Source organism: Squalius cephalus (genome assembly GCF_949319135.1).
Source record: "Squalius cephalus genome assembly, chromosome: 10".
Lineage (NCBI taxonomy): Eukaryota > Metazoa > Chordata > Actinopteri > Cypriniformes > Leuciscidae > Squalius > Squalius cephalus.
The window spans coordinates 11519324-11540310 of NC_137131.1; the positions used below are offsets into that span (position 1 = coordinate 11519324).

The 20987-nt window shown below is 37.1% G+C and overlaps 1 protein-coding gene across 1 annotated transcript in view; it reads right to left on the bottom strand.

Moving 5' to 3' along the window:
• The window catches only part of atp10a (ATPase phospholipid transporting 10A), a 55986-nt gene extending 35916 nt beyond the window's left edge, over window positions 1–20070 (bottom strand). The window contains exons 1-4 of the mRNA XM_079883859.1: window positions 19419–20070; window positions 7236–7440; window positions 3992–4077; window positions 51–157 (exon numbers count right to left, since the gene is read on the bottom strand). Of these exons, the coding sequence (XP_079739985.1) occupies window positions 51–157; window positions 3992–4077; window positions 7236–7440; window positions 19419–19846 (826 nt within the window). The 5' untranslated portion in view covers window positions 19847–20070. The remainder of the gene's footprint in view (window positions 1–50; window positions 158–3991; window positions 4078–7235; window positions 7441–19418) is intronic.
• Between the last annotated feature and the right edge of the window lie 917 nt (window positions 20071–20987).

Sequence of the window (20987 nt, forward strand, 5' to 3'; positions counted from 1 at the left end):
AAATTAGTAGTGGACGTTTCCAGTCCTGGTTTGGATTGAAGGCAGCGTACCTGCATAGATGACAATTCCTACAGCCTCCTCTGTGTTGCGGATGGTGCAGCCCCTAAGCAGCAGATTGTCTTTGTATAGCCCGTCTCTCCTCCCACTGCGATGGATTCTGTCATACACACCACACAGGCTCATTCGTCACACTTATAATACAACATATCAGTGAGCATTATACATAATCTAGTTCCAATCTGAATTCCTCGGTCCTTATTTGCTAGAATTTTACAATTGGAAGCTAAGAACACTGGCCTTTATAACCATATGTTGTGGATATTGCCATGGGATATCCACATAATTCTGCATCCCTTGATGTTGACCACATCGATCCATCATCCTTGACAGTCCACAGGGTTTCCCCCAGGATCCCTCTTTCTCAGCACAAAATCAATGATAAAGCCATGACCTCACTAAAATGGCTCTGCACACAGGTAAAGCCCCGAGGCCATCTGGATCCCGCGTTCAGTCAATGCAGCACTTTTTGTAAAACCCCAAAGCCGCGTCATAGAAGAACTGAGCAAAGTGAAAAGATTCTCAGGATAAATGAGAGGACGAGTGGCGAGCAGGCGAGGATTGAAATCTTAAATCCAACGAGACCTCAGATCCGAAAGCGCGTGATTCCAACATCGGGAAAAAGTTCAAGAGGTCCCAGGGCTAAGCTTGCTGATAAAAATGGCAGCAAATGCAAATGAACTCCCACTGAATGAGCGCTGAATGCTAAACACCTGTGGTGGGAGCTCAATAAACTTTAATGCAAGCACTAATCCCACTGCTAAATTCAGGATTACATCTGTGAACTCTTCATTTTGTCAATTATCTGACAAGGCCTCTGGCAAGTTTTTTTATCCCCTAGTAGTGCATTAATCTTTGAGCTTTGCCCTGGTTTAAAGGCAGACCTGATATATTAGCTGTCTACATGCCCCATTGCTGTCAACCACAGTTCTGGCTTAGTTCGGAGCCATTGGTCTCTTTGTTATCTTGCACCAAGGGGTCAAATTTTGGCTAGTCAAGGGGTAATATTTTGGTCTAGTTAGGGCCTTTCTGATAGATGTCATAACTATCATAATCATATCATATGCCAGCAAAAAGCTGAAGCATTAAAGATCATTCAAAAACGTAATTTATGTATTCTGACACAATAAAATATATTGCAAGCAACATATAAACTGCAAATATTTCATTATATTCTAGCAGATGTTTTACTAGTGCACAATTGTTTGGAGGGCTCGTAAATGCATGCATTTACCCAAAAATGAAAATTACATCATTTACTTACTCTCATGTCATTCTAAACCTGTAAGACTTTCTTTTTCTGCAAAACACACACAAACACACACACACATATTCATATAAACAAAAATACACAAAATATATCAAAATTGTCTGAAAAACTGTCCATTTAACCCATTGTTCCATAAGTCATTGCCCATTTTTGAACAAAAACAGTTTATACATTCTTCAAAATATCTTCTATGTTCTACAGAAAAAATAAAGTCATACAGATTTGTAACAACATGGGAGGTGAGTAAATGACAACAATTTTCTTTTTTTTGGGAAAACAATCTCTTTTAAAAGTATGAAATGGACTGAAATGTTCTTCACTGTCTGCTGACTTTCACATCACAGCTCAGGGTATCTGCTTATGTACCTATTTTTCTGCTGCACTAGAGTAAATACGCTGCCTTAAAGTGCACCTGGGAAACTCATACATCCGAGTCTGTCAAGTATTTGTTACTTCGATGTCACGTGTTCAAGACAACGTTTCAAATCAACACGCCCATTCCATTGTCACAACTCGTGTATCAGCTAGAATTACGAGTTTTCCACTTCATGTGCTCAGAACTCATAATTATAATACTTTTGACTCCACTTAAAGGGCACATTAGTTGCATGGAATTTACCATTAAGGTGACTGGTTCAAAACAATTTGGTTGCAGACATGCCTATGCCCTCCAGGTATTAACCTAATTAGATCGCACTGCACATATTCACCAGCTGGGACGATACAGTATCTTAATGCAATAAGATGTCATTCCAACAAGGAACAGTCCTTGGCGCCCATCGTGCACCATGTTCCCTCTTTTGCTAAGGTAAGCCACTTTGTGGTAACTGGACAAAAAATCTGGCAGCACATCAGAAGCATCTGTTCTCCATCATCCAGGGAAATAAATGTCATAATCCTTCTGGTTCCTGTCAGCTGACTCACTTGGCCCTGCTGTCATTACCATACCATGTGCAGCAGGTTTTCTTCTAAACACAGGAGATACAGTTCTTGCTTTACTACTGATACATCAGTCTGCCTATATATAATATATTATGCATGCTAATCCTAAGCCTATGACCTGTATGCTTTAGCCATCATTTAAGACTTTAAGACTGCAAGATAAACAAAGAATAATCTTAATCCACACCTTGAAAGTCTAAACACCAGATTAACAAACTGTTTTAAAAAGTGAAAACACAAGGAATGCATGGATCATTCTATGAAATGGGTGCATTTTCCAGTTTGATAAAGTGTACAATTTAATTTGGCATTACAAGCCTTCAAAGTCATGAAACTATAAGGGGCTTCTCAGAATTGAATGATATTTCTAAAAATATCTATTTTCAATTATTTATTATGGTAATTGACCAATATCATGGAAACAGGGTTGACATTTTAAACCTTACTCAAAATCATAACACAACATAAGATAAATTGATAAACTTATCCTTAAATAACTCACTTCTTGAAAACAATGATTGTATCCTTCAATTTAGTATTTTTTTATTTATAGAATAGTATCGAATAGTACATAAAAAAGGGAAAAATGTGACTAACAGTGTAAACGCACAACCTGGGGACACAACTTTAAGCCTTATTAATAACACAATATACAAGTATATATAGAGAGAAAGACTAAAAAAACTTTTGTTCTCATCAAAATGTGTATATTTACAGATGTAGCAAGGAGATGTTAGAAGCATATTGATGAGAGGGGATTGTCATAATGAAAGCCAAATAAAAAACAACTTAAAAAAAAAAAGGTTACCAGATTTAGAAAGGTTGTCTGTATTAACGCTTACTCGCTTAGTAAAATTTGGCATTAACTGTTGTTACAGTAAATAAATACGATATATGATAGTATAAATGAGGGTCACAAATGGCACCAGTTTTGTAGAAAGACTCTTAGAATATAATTTTTTGCATGCATCTGATCTAAACGCACCAAAAAACATTCTGGTGGAAACATTTCACATACTTCAACAGCAGCATTATTTATAGCCTCCATCCATCTACCACACTAACAAATAAAAGACTTTGTGACCCATTCCTACAGTTCTCCAAAAGGGAATGCGGCTGGTATGAGGAAGAATAATTGGGTAGAATAACAGGGTTGAAAAGTCATCCGAATAATGCTGGAGTAAGAGAAATACACACCATCTATCCATTACAAATATATTAAACTGGATCTATGTGGGTCACAAAATAACCATTCATCTGGTTATTTGAATCTCAAGAGCTAATGGAATTTTAATCACTGCCACAAAACAAAACAATGGAAAGATCTGAGTCATCTAAATGGCTTGTGGTCTCAAACTCAGCTCCTGGAGGGCCACTGTCTTACAGAGTTTAGAGCCAACCCTAATTAAACACACCTGAACTAGCTAATCAAGGTCTTCAGGATTCACTAGAAACTTCCAGGCAGGTGTTTTGGAACATGTTGGAGCTATACTCTGCAGGACAGTGGCCATCCAGGAGATGAGTTTGAGACCATTGGCTTATGGATAAGAAAATCATTGAATATAATGGAGTACATATTGCTAGGGCTAAACTAATTCACAATACACATATGTAACAAAGACCATGCACATGGACATGACATTTCCATGACATTAAGACTTAATGTAAGACATAAGCAATAATGTAAATGCCCTTTAAAAAGCCATAATGCATTTAACTTACATGTATCCACGAAATCTGTTGAGGTCATTGTTGGGCTTCTCACATTCAATAATGCTGTTGTACTTTGATGGGTCAAACTCACAGTCCTGCAAATGAAAAACATATTTGCAATTTGGGATCTGAACACTAAATCAACAGAATAATAAAAGTTAAGTTAAAGTTTTTATAAATGATCAAAGGATAGTTATCATCTATTCACCCTAGGGATGTGTACCAATCTGGGGTGCGTTTCCCAAAAGCATCGTTAGCCAACTATGTTCGCAAGTTCCGCCGTTCTCAGCATAGTTCAACGAGTCAGTGTTTCCTGAAACCATTGTTCTAACGAACATTCGCAGACAGCATCGCAAAGTTGTGTAGTTGGAACGACAGCTCTCGACCTGTGGTTAGAAACATAGTTTCTAGTTTGCATGACATGTGGACTTAATAAATCCTTATCTTGAGCAAAATAAGCAAGCTGACATTCAGTACAACCTGTGTATTTTATTTAGAATACATACAAATGTAATTTACGTCTTTTAGTTTGTCAAGAGATTTAAAGCACCGTTTTTGAAGAGTGCGCATGTGCGAACGTGCTCTACTATGTAAGAACAAGCCTATGATTGAATCTGGAAATAAAGCAAATTAACTGAGGAAAATGAGAAATAGTCCTCAGATGTCATGTCTGTAATTTATAGCAAAACATCTAGCATTAATTCGATCTCAAACAGATTCATTAATAGAAGTTATTACTCCACCACATGCGTGACGTCATAAACCAACGTGATTGAACGGCCACTTTATACGGTTTCGGGAAACAGTCGTGACTACTTATTTGATTTCTTCAACGATGCATTATACTATGGTAGTTAAGCAGCGAGTTACGTCGTTGTTCGGGAAACGCACCCCTGATTATCAGTATACACAGTACTCATGTGCAGCCAATACTCGGTATCTGTATTTTTTGGATCGGTCAGACAGACAGAACCGATAAAAATGTGATACTGTTAGTTACCCATGGTTGTTACTGTTAAGAAGAAAAAAAAAGAAAAAAAAAAAGGGATAAAGCACAATTTGTCCATTATATTCCAAGTCTTATGAAGCCATTACTTTGCTTTATTTGAGGAACAGACAATATAGTAATTTCTGAAATATAAGTTCATGGAAACTCTTGTGTAATGTAAATGTAATTATCCATTTAGCATTCAAACAGCATGTCGCATTCAGTTACAAAAGTCAGCATGGTAAAGCTCTCTCCAAGATGTTCCAATGTTCCCATTATTGTGCATAATCTGAACAAAGTCCTAGGCTTTTGTTTAAAAAGACTATTTTGCTGGAGTTTATTGGTGATTCTGAATGGTGTGGTACTCGCTATTGGATGAGAGGACTGGAGTAGAGGACTGAATACAACTCATTCACACAGTAAATGCAATATAAAACTCAGTAAACTGTTGGACAGATGTAATACTCTTAGTTTCACACACACACACACACACACACACACACACACACACACACACACACACACACACACACACACACACACACACACACACACACACACACACACACACACACACACACACACACACACACACACACACACACACACACACACACACACACACACACACTATTATTTTTGTTCTCCAACTGTTATGAATTTTTCATTGCGGATTGAGGGTTGCCCGTAAATCCATGTTGCTTTAAGCACATCATCACGCATTCAGGATTTGCATAGGCACTTTTGTGCCGCTCTGTATTGGAGCCTTTCATACTATGATAGATTTGTGCAATAAAAGATAATTAATATATTTATTATCCAATTCATTTGTTCAATCGTATCTATAATGTCTGTAGTCCTATTTAAAATCTATAGCATAGATTCCAAAATAAATGCTTTTTATAGTGCATATATTTATGTAGTAGTACTATCACAAATGTATTGTTTATATGATTTTAAGAAGGTTGTCTTCTAAGTTCTAACACAAATAGTAATTTGTAAATGCAGCTTTTAAAATCAAGATTTTACCAGATAGCAGTAAGAGGTCTACACTTACATTGTTTCCACCCACCTATTTTAATGTGAATTTTGGGATATCAAAAAAGAAAAAGAAAAAAAAAAGGCTGGAAGGAAACACCAAGATGTGCATAAATTCGAAAAATATGCATAAAAAAAAAAAAAAAAAAAAAGGAGGACAATTTTTTTAAGCCAAAAAGAAGACATGAACAAACTATGATGGAAACACATTTACCGAATAAAACACTCAAATGCTCAAAAAAACAAACCAAAAAAAGAAACATCCTGTGACTTTGCCTTAACAATGGATGTGATTGGATAACTGAACTAACCAGCGGACCAATTTCATTGCACAGCATCTCAAACCTTGGTTTGATCATTCTAAAATGTCTGAGCCAATGTCTGTCCTCACAGTGTTTTGGTATAATGACCTCCCAGAACTCTCTCACATGATTGCGTTCCCAAACACCAGGCATCTGAACGCAAGATAACATGACAGAGTTTATAGCATTTCCTAAATTTATGATGTGCCTCAGCGGCTTTCCCAATTGAAGCAACTTCCATTTTTATAAGATATTTTGCTGACATATGAAACACTGCTTTAAATCGCAAATGTTTTACATGTAACATGATATTCAAATTTTGCGCATAAAAGCGCAACTGGATGGAAACAGCTATTGACTAGATTTTGACAGGTTACATTAATGTGTGTGTGTGTGTGTGTGTGTGTGTGTGTGTGTGTGTGTGTGTGTGTGTGTGTGAGGTATCGGACATAAAAAAAGGTGGTATCGAGCCATACCTAATTCCTCTTAGCAAAATTTCAGTCTGCTCCTCACATAAATCTTAAGATTTTAGAAGACTTAGAATATATAGGGCACAGGCTTTATTGACTACTTTTAAGGTACTTTTTGTTCCTTTTGTTTCATGAAACAATAGCAGCATGAACATTTTTGTTAGATTAAGGTCATTTTCTGGGGTGAACTAGGTTTTGATACACGGTTTTCTTTTACCAAACTGTTTTCAGATCTCTCTTATTGACATCTTAGAACGTAACACATATAGGTTGAGCAGTGCCAAGGTAAATTAATATTTGACTTTGGTGTGAATTGACTAAAGTTATCTCAGTGGGCAAACGCAGACCAGCTGAATACACACAGCAGCACATTAACTGTTCTTGACACCAGGATGCTTCTATTCAGTTCTTTACTCAACTTTCACAGCAAACACTCCACAGTCCTTAACACTCACCAGGTCGATAAAGCTGCGCACCACCTGCCTCTGTTTGAGGTTGGTTTCGCCGTCCAGTGTGGCCGTCTCGATGTGACAGAGGCGGTCCGGGTCGCTGCTGCTGAGCAGAAGAACGTCCGCCGGCAGAATCTCGTTGCAGCGCAGACGAATGAAGTCTCCGACCCGTATCTCCTTCCAGTATTTCTCTACATACCGTTTCTCACTCCTACAAAGGGCACAAGAAAACGTATCTGTAAATGTAATTTACCCATATTGATGTAGCCAAGCAAAGAAGCTTTGTTATCTCACAGACACCAATATTTGCCATACGCATACATGCCTTTCAATATTGAATACTCAAATCATACAATTTAATCCTCAAGTTAAGTTGAGATTGACCTTACCATTTCTATGTTTGGGGTCAGAGACTCTAATGTTAATTACGATTAACATTAGAATTACTCTAAATATTATTTTTACAATGTAAATCTTACCTAACAAGTATATTGTACAGTCTGACAAGCATAGGATCTCACTATGCTAATGGTGTATCTAATGTTTGCAAACAAATAAACAGTGCACCAGACATTAGTTGCAATGAAGTCTTTGGATCTGCCGGGTGGATAATTCCAATTCTGATCTGAATCTGTCTTTGTCTCCCATCAGAGAACTGTGCTCTTACAAATAACCATCTAGAAACTCTAAAGACAAGGTGTTCAATTTTCACAATTTGCTTTACTATTTGACATTTGCCTCTGATGCTTCTGCATTAACAGAGAACACATCCATAAGCACTGAAAGTGGAAAAACAACCAGACCAAACAAACTCCACACGGAACTGAACAATAAACAAACCACATCTGTGCCGTGTTCAAAACTGGGAGAGTAGTGTTCATCATGGTGAAGGCCTAACATGATGGACAACATGACGCCTATTTCAGGAGGACAGAAATAATATTACAGGGCTTTGGCAAACATGGCTACAGGCAGGGACTCTGGCTCTCTGAGAGCTGCTGCTAAACAAAACTTCCTTCTGTTTCTTTTCCCGCCCTTCCACACATAAGAGTGGTCTTTTACTGCCACACAGAACCGTAGTGTGACCTCTTACACAAATTCAGCTTGTATAGTTGTGTACAAAGTAGAGGAAGAACTAATTCTCCATGGTTTAAGAGGGAAGGAAGAGGAGTCACCTGTTGGCAAAAAAGGAAAGGTGGCCACCGGGAAGGTTTCTTCAAGTCTCTTGACAGATAATATCTTTTGTCACATAAATGACTACATTAAAAAACCCTCACAATGCAGTTTGGAGGCACATAGATTCATGGGCAAAAAAAGAAAAAAAGGGCCAAGCCCAAAATGGCTAAACACTAAGCTTTTCATTGTCTTCACCACAATTTATTGGTCAGGAAATTAGATATTTAAGCAAATGTAGTACTTAAAATTGCTTTCTCAGAAAAACATCAGGGACAGAATGAAGTTTTTGGCAGAATATGGAAGTTGTGTGTGGAGTGATGAATCACAATGAAACACGAGTTGCATGGTGATGCTCCAGAGCGGTGTCTTCGAAAACCCGGTGGGAAATATAATAAATGCTTCTCTACCACAGTGAAGCATGGAGGAAGAGGTGTCATTGTGTGGGAAGCCTTTTTAGCTGCTGGTACTGGTGAGCTACTTCACTGTAAAAAAAACAAAACTTTGGAGTACAGGAGAATATTGCATGATGGCTTTCTTCCCACAAATGAAAAGTTGTAATCTAAAGAGGAATGATCAGATGTTATTTTTCAACTATGCTTCTGCCCAAATTGCAAAGACAACCAAGAATTGGCTTGAGAACAAGTCCATCAGGCTCATGTTTTGGCCTGGTCAGAGTCCAGATTTGAACCCTATAGTGAATATTTGGTCTCATATTAAAGTCAAACAAACTGGGAGACATTTTTCAACTACTCATGAACTGTTTGAAGCCATCAACATTGAGTGGAACAACACTAACTCTTCCTTCCTGTAAAAAGCTGTCTGCATCTGTATTTGTGTAATTCTTGATAATCTCCTGACCAGTGATTTGTTTTTAAAATGGATAAGCAATTAAAAGACCACAAAACGTTTGCCAACTTTTGGCTTGGCCCGCCATACCCAGGAGTGTAAAATACACACGTTACCTTCAAATCAACTCTGAACCTATGTTTAACTCTATTACTGATTACAGGCACATGACTTTGAGGGTCAGCAGTGCCAGACAGTGTCCAGTTGTAAGTAGATAAACGTGTCATTGAAAGGAAGCAGAGACAGATTAGGGTGGTCATGAGGATGTTACACTGAAAAAGCAATTCACAATCTAGCTTATTTTATAAATAATTCTGGTCACTGTAAACACTTAAAACTAAGAATTTGGTGGATAATCTTTTGAACATCCTGGGAGATTGATACATGAATGAACAAAATGATCAGCCAGAGAGAGTAAGAAAGAGAAAATGTTGTTTACTGAGAGGAAATGTGATAAGTGAAAGGATGACCATGAGCACACAATTCACTAATTCAGTTTCAGAGTAGATCTTAAGTTAAGTTAAAGCTACAGGTATTAAAGAATTTTTAATTATTTTATATCACTTCATGAAACCTTGAGCATTTGAAACATTTTGTCATTTATCATTGTAATTGCATCTGCACTAGTTTCTTGCCCTTTACGTGTGTCGAGACACCTGTGAAACGGCTGCTTCTCGAACAAGAAAAAGAAAATGTAGGGCGAAACGTGATTTTGTCCATCGGGAATTGATTGGATCGTAGGATTGCTGTGATTTGCTACTGATCTAATCCCATGTGACTGACAGGTTGTCCCACCCTCAAGCCAGTAAACATGTCATCAAAGTGAACTATCCACGATACCTATTTGTTGCATTTTTGTATTGTGATATGTTGTGACATGATATATTGTTAAACCCCAATTAATTACAGTTATAACTTATGTTGTCATCTTGCTTTTGTCCATTATTAGTACAAGCCTGTTGTGGCAGACCCAGAAAATCTCCAGAAAATCACTGTAAGAGCTGAATAAAACACAGTACATTAAAGTACAGCGCATTAAAATCTAATACGTAAACTCCCTCTTTCTCCCTTGCGTTATCATAAACATACACAGCGAATTACACAAAAACACTCATTATAACTAACAGTAAACAAATATATACAGACCTTATGCCTTTTCGAGAGGTGCTTAATAAAATGGTAAACTAGCCTATATATCCGTAAACCAACTCTGATGAGCTGTAATAAAGTGTGTGCTCTCCCTTTCATTACTGCCGTGACCAGTATTGGGCGTTCAGGGCGGGTCTATGCTAATTTCGCAGAGTCCGTCAGCAGTTGTGGGCGGGGCCTGTACACAGTGACGTCGCATTGCCCAGAACGGCTTGTTCTGAGAAACTGCTTATGATTTATGGAGATAAAAAAAAAAAAAAAAGAAGTGGGTGGATTTTTATCATTATAGGGTGGTTGTGTACACACACTGCCAACACACATTTATGTTCACTATGTAAAAGTACATTTTGCATAATAGGTGCCCTTTAATTAATAATAAAATGCAAGTTATGTTTTTTTTTTTCCTCCTCTAAAAAGCCTAATTTTATATGTGTAGTGTTTGGTATTTTTTTCCCCTCGCTTTTAATTCACTAATCCAGCACGTGCAATCAAAGAATTAGCGGCAACAACAACTCTTATTTTTTATGATTGAATTATAACAGTTATTTATATTTATTACAAATTAAGTTATTACAAATATTTTTGTGGAGACCTTTTTTTGATGAATAGAAAGTTCAAAAGAACAGCATTTATTTGAAAACATACTGACTCCAAACTTTTGAACAGTATTCATGTATACATAAAATTAGTATTTACACTTGTCTATGTCCCCAATGGCTCACAAAACAGTAAGGAGGGAAAAATGTGCGCTTTCAATCATATTCAACATATTGAAATATAAACACTATAAAATCCATGTAACAATTATCACCAGTAAATCATTAACAGTCACTTACACTGTAAACTGGTATTAAATTAACAGAGCAGACCTTTTTCCCTCTTCTCTTGGGTCCTTGTCAGTCTAAGTCAAATCAAAACATTGACAGGTAAAGCAAGGCAACTCAACTATCAATAATGCTAAACTAAAACTCTTTCAACAAAGGTCTATGATCCATGTCTTTAATACCATTATGTATTAATAATCAGTCAATACTAATAGTATTAGTCCATAAACAGTGATTGAGATTTAGCTCTGCTACAATGTAAGCTTTCACCAGATGGAGACACAATGTATGTGCAGACAGGGTGTGTTTCCATAGGCAATTTTCTTGGCATTCTCTCACTCAAAGATAATCACAAAGTGTTCTAAATTTAAGTGTCGGGTATGCTGAGTGGGGTGCAGTCATGTGTCACTAACAACAAACCCCCATGAAGAATCAGTGATTGTTTTTATTTCACCTCTGGAGGTCGAGGTCATACTCTAGATTCTTTAAAGTGAGGAGAAAAAAAAAAAAAAATCAGCTATTATCTGTGGTCATTTTTGCAAATATCCAATAGTTCCAATCGCTGTTATGAGCAATAACAAACATTGCATTATTTGAAGAGCAGCACATTACCACGATGAAGAATATATAAAATCATGAACCAGTTAATTTAGGACGAAATATGCAAAGAAATGCAGTTGAGAACGGGGACGTGTGGATATTCAAGCACAGACCTACATAGAAAAGACCACTGGAACTGAACTTTCTTTAAGGTCATTTCCTCCAGCGACACAAATGTGGAAATGGTCCACCAACAAGACTTCCGAGAGAAAACAAGCAGCTCAGCAGAATAAAGGCTTATGGGTGTATCTAGTCAACAGAAACAAAGGTTGTTCTCTGAAAAACAGACTGGCTCTTTCTCTACACAATTCCTACGAATCCACATACAAGCCAATAACGCATCACTGCTAAAGCTGCCGAAGATACAGTATAAAAGAAAGAAAATAACTGAAACGACCACCCAAAGCAAGCCTTCTAACCACAGACAGAAACTAGTGTGCATGGAAAAACTGAGTGGGACAGAAGTGTCATGGGAGCAGAATGTTATTTCTCAATTTTGGTGAACGATAATTACTCAAAACATAAGCATGTCAAACTGTAGCAAGACCAAACTGATCAAAGACTTTGTTTATGAAAATTGTATACAAGATTCATCAACGTAAAATACAACCTTTGAAAACCTGAGCTTTTTGAATATGCAAAATTAAATGAACAGCTACCACACACAGTTTAGAATAAATGAAAGTTTATTACATTAATACGCAATTTAATGTCCTAAACAAGTTTAAATAAGCTCTTTATTTAAAAATCACTGTACTACATTAAAAGAACCCAAACACCATCTTCAGTTGTAAAAAAACAAGAAGTAGCTAACTCTCACAAATATACTGTTTTAAACCAACTGAAGATGGTATTTGTGTGAAAACCAAAACGTCTCGTTTCATTTTTAGCTAATCCAGTGATTTTTTAATAAAGAGTTTGTTTGAACATTTCATAACCTGGATGTTTTAGAAAGTCATGAATCTACATAGACAATATCCTAAACAGTTATGCTCACCAAGGCTGAATTCATGATTTGATCAACAAATACAGTAAAAACAGTAATATTATTACAATTTCAAACAAATGTTTTTTTTTTTTTTATATTTTAAAATGTTATTTATTTCTGTGATGGCAAAGTTGAATTACCCAAGTCTTCAGACTCACAAGATCTTTTAGAAATCATTAGAATTTGGTGCCCAAGAAACATTTCTTATTATTATTATCATCAAAGTTGAAATTGCTTAATATTTTTGTGAAAACTGTGATACATTTTTGATTAGGATTCTTGATGAACAGAAAGTTAAAAGAACAACATTTATTTGAAATAGAAATATTTGTAACATGTCTGTCACTTTTGACGAATTCAATGCGTTCTTGCTGAATAAAGCAAACATAATGTGTGTAAACATTCACAAATTAAGACAATTTAGTAAATAATTAGGACAAGCAATCACTTAAGAAAGCCTGCTTTATTACAACATTAATGGATTACCATGGCAAAAAAAATAAATAAATTGACTACAGTCAGGGCCTCTGTTGAGGGCTACCATGATATAGATATCCATTTAAGAACTGTACCAGTGATTTACAATGATCTGAGGTGAACCTGAACCGTTTGAAATAGCGTGAACTATCTCACCCTGCAAAAGCTCAAAATTCCTTGAATTCCTGCCTCCTGTCCTCTCTCAACTCTCGAAGAAAAGAAGTGTTGATATGAAAATCCCCCAGGACACCTTGTCACACTGTAAACAGATTTTCATAAGAACTGTGCGATATTTTTGTTGTAAGCATTTGAAAAGAGCAGCAAGAAACACAATAGAAAAAGTCTTTTGATCTCGCCGCTGCTCACGGAACACAGGAAAGGAGGGGACACGCTCGCTTTCTAGACATTTCTATTGTTTTTCTGATCCCGCTGTCTCTCATGAAAAATTACTTGCATTATTTTACGAGTTACACTTGATACTGCTCTCAAACACAAACAATAGGCCATGTGAAACTGTCGGAGAGGCGGGCTACGAAGGCTTTAGCAATTTTCCTGAATAATAAAAAAAGAAAAACCACACTGACTCGAGATGCTCCCATCACAGTGCTCACAAACGGACTTTGCTGCTACATAATAAAATCATTTTTATCTTGCATAACCCTTTTTTCCTGTCGTCCAACATGAGCATCTGCCTTGAGTGCTGACATCTCAGAGACCCTGCAGTGTTAACAAATCATTGATATGTCTCCAAGTTGTGTTTACCCTGAAGCTAAACAGGAACTCAATTTGTGTAGGTTTTCCCAAAAATAGTCCTCTCTGTTTGAACAGGATGATCCTGCAAATAAAATGCGTACCTTCATGCGCACAGTCGATCAGCAAAAAAAGAAATGTTATGGCTTGGCAGACAAACCTTCAATTTATATTTAAGATGGTGAAAATATGAACATAAACTGAACAAAACAGAAGAGCAACTCATAACAAGAAGCCACAGACAGAGCCTGCATCCTCTGCATCTCATAAATATGTCTAAGGTCAGGGTCCCACACACACGCGCACACACGTGCACACGCACACACAAAATGTGAGATATTGATTGTACCATCATTCAATACATACCATGTACAGATGGCTTTTTGCGATCCTAGAATCTTACAAAAAATAGGGTTCGAAAAGGGTTTTTTTTTGCAGTGATGTCACATAAGAACCATTTTCGGAACCATTTTTTCTTAGTGTGAAGAACAATTTAAAAATCTGAAGAACCCTTTTCCATTATAAAGAATCTTTTGTACAATGGAAAGGCTCTATGGATGTTAAAGCTTCTTCATGGAACCATCATTTAAAATAAAGAGCCTTTATTTTTAAGAGGGTAGAGGGATTCATTCAGTCCAACTAATTAAACAGCCTTCTGTGTTTCTCAGTCTACCTTAAAATGTCAAGGCCCTCAGAGGCGAGTCTAAACCTTGAGCCTACACGTAAAAAAAAAAAAAAAAAAACGCTACCAGAGAACAAATTCAGTGACACTCTGCCTTCTTAATCAACAGACACTTTCAAGAAATGGCACCAAAATATTTTATAATAGGGAAGTCCTGATCAAGTTTTTTGTGCCTCCGATCCGATCAGAGACACTAAATATTGAGTATCTGCCCATACGTGCGACGCAAGCCATGTACATGTTATCCTGGAAGAAAACTTGCTTCCTTCCACTCTGACAATGTTCCCCAACTCGAAGGATTGTTTATCCCCACAGGACAATATTCCATGCAACACAGCCAGGCCAATAAAGGTGTGGATGGAGGACCACCAGATCAAGACCCTGTCAAGGCCAGCCCAAACTTCAGACCTGAACCCCATTGAAAACCTCTGGAACGGGATCGAGAGGAAGGACACAAGGTCACAAGCCATCAAACAAAGCAGAGCTTCTTGAATTTTTGCACCAGGAGTGGCATACATTCACCCAACAGCAATGTGACTGATTGGTAGAGAGCACGCCAAGACACATGAAAGCTGTGATTGGAAATAAGGGTTATTCCACCAAATATTGATTGCTGAACTCTTCTGAAGTTAAAATATTAGTAGCCTATTGTATTGTTAAAAAAATAATAATAATATCAACTTGTTTTCCTTGCATTATTCAAGGTCTGAAAAGAAAACACTGCATGTTGTATGACAGAGTTTTTACTTAAATTTGGAAGAAATGTTGTCAGTAGTTTATAGAATAAAACAAATGTAAATTTTACTCAAACACATACATAATAGTAAATAGAGAAACTGCTAGTTTTGCAGTGGTCTCTTAACTTTTTCATATAGGTAGACGTAACAATGGTCCACATTGTAAACACTTATGGCACAATTATGAATTTGGTACTACTGATATAAACGTCTTGTATATTATGTACAATAAGCAGAATAACTGCAAAGAAAATAAAATAAAAAAAAGAAGTGGAGATAAGGTTAAAAAGCATGAAGCTTGCGGTGTCAGAATGTCAGTCAAGTCCAAATCAAGACAACCCATACCGAAGTTTTATGCCAACGATGTCGCAGATAGTCTAAATTACTTTCAAGTGATGAGAATGATAGAATGATTTGTGATCGATCATGTGACACTGAAGACTGGAGTAATGATGCTGAAAGTTCAGTTTTAAAAATCACAGGAATAAAGTACATTTTAAAATACTGATCTAAAAGTTTTGAATAAATGACTTCTAGAACTTCTCAGCTGTTTTGAAGTTTGTGTGCAGGCAAACACGTAATCCATGGATGAGGCAAGATGCAATGGATGATGAAAGAGAAGAAATTCTACAATATCCATCCTTTATAATTGTATCCACTTTTACATCATTGTGCAACACAATACAAAATAGAAAAAAGTTGGCTAATTACACAGTGCTGCAGTCAGTGTTCAACAACAAACTGTGTTTTATGCACAGAAAGTATATAAAGCCTCTCCTTAAACATTAAGCCATTAAATCACTTTGTTATTTCAATAACATCAGGCAACATGACACTTTCAACAGATGTCTGTAGTTATACTGTACTGCTGGGGTGCCATGCACACGTGGAAAACATTTTTCAGATACAAAAACATCCTGTGAAACCCAATGGAATTGCTAGAGAGAAGAGCTAAGAAAAATGCACGGTCCCATCGAACAAATCACACTTGCATTCTTCAAAACATTGTACTCATTAACACTAAATGGAAATGGGTACTATACGGTTATCCGGACCACACGTGACCACAACCGCTCTTGGTTGGTCGTAACCCCAGTGACGGGTAGGTTTAGGGGCGGGGTTAGGGTACGGTAGGTCATCACATGTGGTCCGGATAACCGTATAGTACCTGGAAATGTGTCCTTTACAGTCCAACCAGTGGCTAGCAATTCAAATGTGAGATTCCATGACAAACTTTGCAATCATATTAAAGGTCAAATCAGGTTCATCTGGGATGACATCATACCACAGATTTGATCTGTTTCAGTGCTGTTTTGTTAGCAATGGGAACAGTTTTCAAAATAGAGTCGTTTGCTTGAGAAAATTCAATCAAACCCAGCCTTGAGAGCAACACTGGCACAGCACAAGCCCAGATTGTGGAGCTTGAGAAACACTGTGGCTTTTCACAGAGTTGATACATGGCCTTAACATGGCTGACAGAGCCGCTTTTCATCAAGAAATACAGTCTGACTCTCTGACTCTGAAAAACAAACAAGTGGAAGCCTTCAAAAGTGCAGATGAGAGACAGGAAGATCTCCAAACAAGGCAGATTTTTCACCAGCAATCCAACGTCCTTCATTTCTGTACAAAGTGAAATTTCTTGACAAGTCTTATCTGCTAAAGGACCTGTAGCTTCAATTGGATGGAGGTTTATATTTTGTTCCAGCAAGTTCACACTGTAAGTACATTGTGTTAATAACCAAGGACAAAACTGAAGTTAGACAGCACGCAAAAGAGTGCCTAACTTGATTATCTGACACACTTTCACAACTAGGGGTAATGTGTTTGCCACATAACGTCAAGAATGAGAAAGGAGCTGAATGCCATTCACTCCAGTTTTTAAAGTTTGAAGAGCTTTTCATTTCACTTAATGAAATGAATGAGCAGTGTTATTTTAGTGTCATTATACTATTATAGTTCTTATTAATATTTTGAATTTTTTTTTTTTTTAAATTTGAAAAATGTGTGCTTGTCATTTTATTAGCTTTTTTATATGTATAGCCTAGTTTTTATCCATTTTTATTTCAGTTTTAGCTATTGTAGTACATCAAGTTAAACTAAATGAAAAAGCTGCCTTGGCAACTAGATGAATAAGTATTTTTTAGCATACATTTTTGTTACAAAAAATGGGGTTTGAGTTCTAGATAATTACAATAACCCTGCACTCAACAACATCCAGAGAATAAAGACATTATCTGAGGTGATCAGCTACAACTGCATAATACTAATCACCCTATACTAGATTAGTTATTAAACTCATTGAAATTCAGTGTCAATATACAAGAGCAACGCTGAGGCCTGAAATGCACAATATTATCCACCACTGTGACAGCACTCACTTACCCACAGTGAGATCAAATCAAAGTTCCTTCTTTGCCTACATCAGTACAACAGTGTCATGTGGTATGAGGCATTTCAAATAACAAAATGTACCAGAAATATAAAATAAAGGCAGCAAACTTACACCACCACCCAAGCTTCCCAACATGAGTCTCAAAAAGCTAGTGAGTTGCCCGACATCATTTGAGACTTCTCATACTGCATTTAAAAGGATAGTTCGCCCAAAAATGAAAATTGTGTCACTATTTACTCACCCTCATGTCGTTTCAAACCTGTAAGACTTTCATTCATCTTCGGAACACAAATAAAGATTTTTGGATGAATTCTGAGAGCTTTCTGTACTCTCCATTGACAGCTACCCAACTACCACATTGATGCTTCAAAACTTTCTGAAGTGTCAACAAAGTAGTTGGGTAGCTGTCAACAGAGGGACAGGAAGGTCTCCAATTTCGTTAAAAAGACCTTCATTTGTGTTCCGAAGATGAAAGAAAATCTTACAGGTTTGAAATGACATAAGGGAGAGTAATTAATGACAGAATTTTCATTTTTGGGCGACCTATTCATTTAACCCTGGGTTAAAGTCAAGTTTAACCCTATGTAAAACGTTTCAGTTTTACTTGTACTTGAGGATGAGGATCACTTTTTAACCTTGGGTTATGAAACCCTTTTCCAAGGGTTGTGGGGCCAAAGGTATGTGTGACAGCAGGTAAAATGAAATGATAAAAAGTAGGCTAACTGTTTTTGTTTTGTTTTTTTTGGTAACAGACAACCGATTTTAAAACTGTTTCAGGCTGATATCAATAAGCAAGCATTGAATCAAAGTTGTGATAGTATTTTCGGATATCCGAGTGAAACATCTTCTGGAACCAGAAAATAAAATGTCTTGTGGGACTTTAAAGAATATAGGGCACATCTTTTTCTTTTCTGAAATGATGTGCACGGATAAATTATTTATAATGAATACAAATAATAATGGTCAATTGCGATTTCATGGTGACTTTATTAATTCCCTTTTGTAGAGAAAGGTTTCATGCGTTGCGTTTAAGGTATGTGGAAAACGTTAAAATGTCAAACGTGTTTGAGTTTTAAAGGTAACGTTATATTTCAAAAGATTACGACAACCAGAGGACATATATGGCGACAACTGGATAGCATGTAATGTAATAGACAGGTGGGTTGCGTTGCGTGCTGTATTTGTTCAATCGGTGTTACTAACCTCACATATCGCTAACACTAGCGTTTCCGAATGTACTCTGTGGGATATCTCAGCAGCACCTCAATAACAACCCAGGATAAAGTATGGACAGTGTGAAACATGGAACAAGGTAACCCAGCATAACATTGACCCAGGATTAAAACTTTCAATTGTAAAAAACAAACAAACAAAAAAACAACAGGTGCGCGTCCAAAATGCAGATATGATCCACATCCTGAGACTCCTCGGTCAACAGGTAGGCAGGCCCACAGGTCCAGAAGCAAGGCAAAATCATAACAGTTGTGTATTGTCGACTAGTAAAACTAAACAAATACACGCAGCTTTATGGCAGTTTGTATTGGGTCAGTTTTCAAGCACGTGCTTACCTGCAGTAAACGAGACAGTCCATATGATTTATTTCTTTATCTGAGCGGTGTCGCCTGTAATCCTCCCATAAATCCTTGATAGCGGTAACGGACAAAATAAAAACCACAGGGGCAAGAGCCAACTCTGGTTGAAAAGCATTGACCACAGGCACAAAATTCAGCAAGGCTATGAAAACAAAATACACGTTGGCAAACCGGTGGAATTGCTCGAAGAGGTTCTTCGGTAGGAAAGAAAGCAGAGTGTATTTTGTGGTTTTGATCTTATTGTTTGCATAGTGTCTGTTGGGGTTATCCCCTCCTTTGGTATGGTCATACAAAATGTTGGCGTGTACAATCCTTGTTTTACTCTCCTTTTTGCTTTTCCTCCTTTTATGCTTTTTCACTTTGGTACTTTTCGTGTCTCCAGACTCTCCAGTCTCTCGCGCCATACTTCGCCCAAAACTTTTGTCTGTTTTCCTTGAACAAATAAAATATGGTATCTATGTAATCATGCTGATCCTCCTTGATGATGTAGGACAGTATGACATGCTCTTCACTTTGTTTTATCGTCCTCACCCATCGCGTCAATTCTCTCCCTTTCTCTCGTTAATACTGAAAAGTTTTACAGCGGCATCTTTTTTTCCCTCAGTAGATGAAGATGCTTTAAGGCAGGGCCGAGTGATTATACGTACGCGCTGTTACACATTTTAGTAACATAAATCATTAGGATAAACCTACAGATCAGTATTGCTACTTAAAGTCCATCCATATGATTGTACATGCGGGGTTTTACGCAGACCGTGTTGAAAAAACAAGCCAATCACTGGAGGTACAAAAGTAACGTCAACGCTGACGCAAACGTAGCCCCGCCCACTTACAAATGAAACATCTTTACTGGAAGTGCCACGCGTTACCATTGAGAAAAAGCGATTCCAGTGGAAGACGTTAGCATAAATACAGTTTTTGCTTAGAATACACCGAAATACTGCGGTTGCATCTAATCTGTAGTAGTAGTTATTATGAAAAATGAATAGTTCGCAAAAAAAGAAAACATTCTGTCAGAATGACCTCAGTCACTCTTCACTTTCAAGATCTTAAAACATTCCCAACAACTTGAAACCGAGAGTACACAAAACTACTATTGACAATAGAGAGCTGTGGAACCTAACATATATATGGCATTCTGTTGGCAAAAAAAATATGTTGACTGTTGTGTTTATGTCTACAGTTATTGCCTTTGTTTAATTTGTGTCGTCCTCCTTGTCGTCTATTTTTTCAATAGTGAGTTTCTCACCATCTTCCTTGAACTCAGAATACAGCACAAAGAAGGAAACTTCAGTCATAAAGATAAATGTATCTACAATTTTTTGACAAAACATGGTTGAAAACAACATCATATTTTTACCTGGATATCTAAACGTACAAAATATAAAATTGAGCTGAACGCATGATAGGGAGGATAACACATGCAGACGACAGGGAGGACAACACAAATAAAACAACAGCAATAACAGTAGACTGACAAATGTATGTGCAAAGCAGAAATGAAGCCTTCCACAAATGACAGAACAAGGCGAAGCATTACGATAT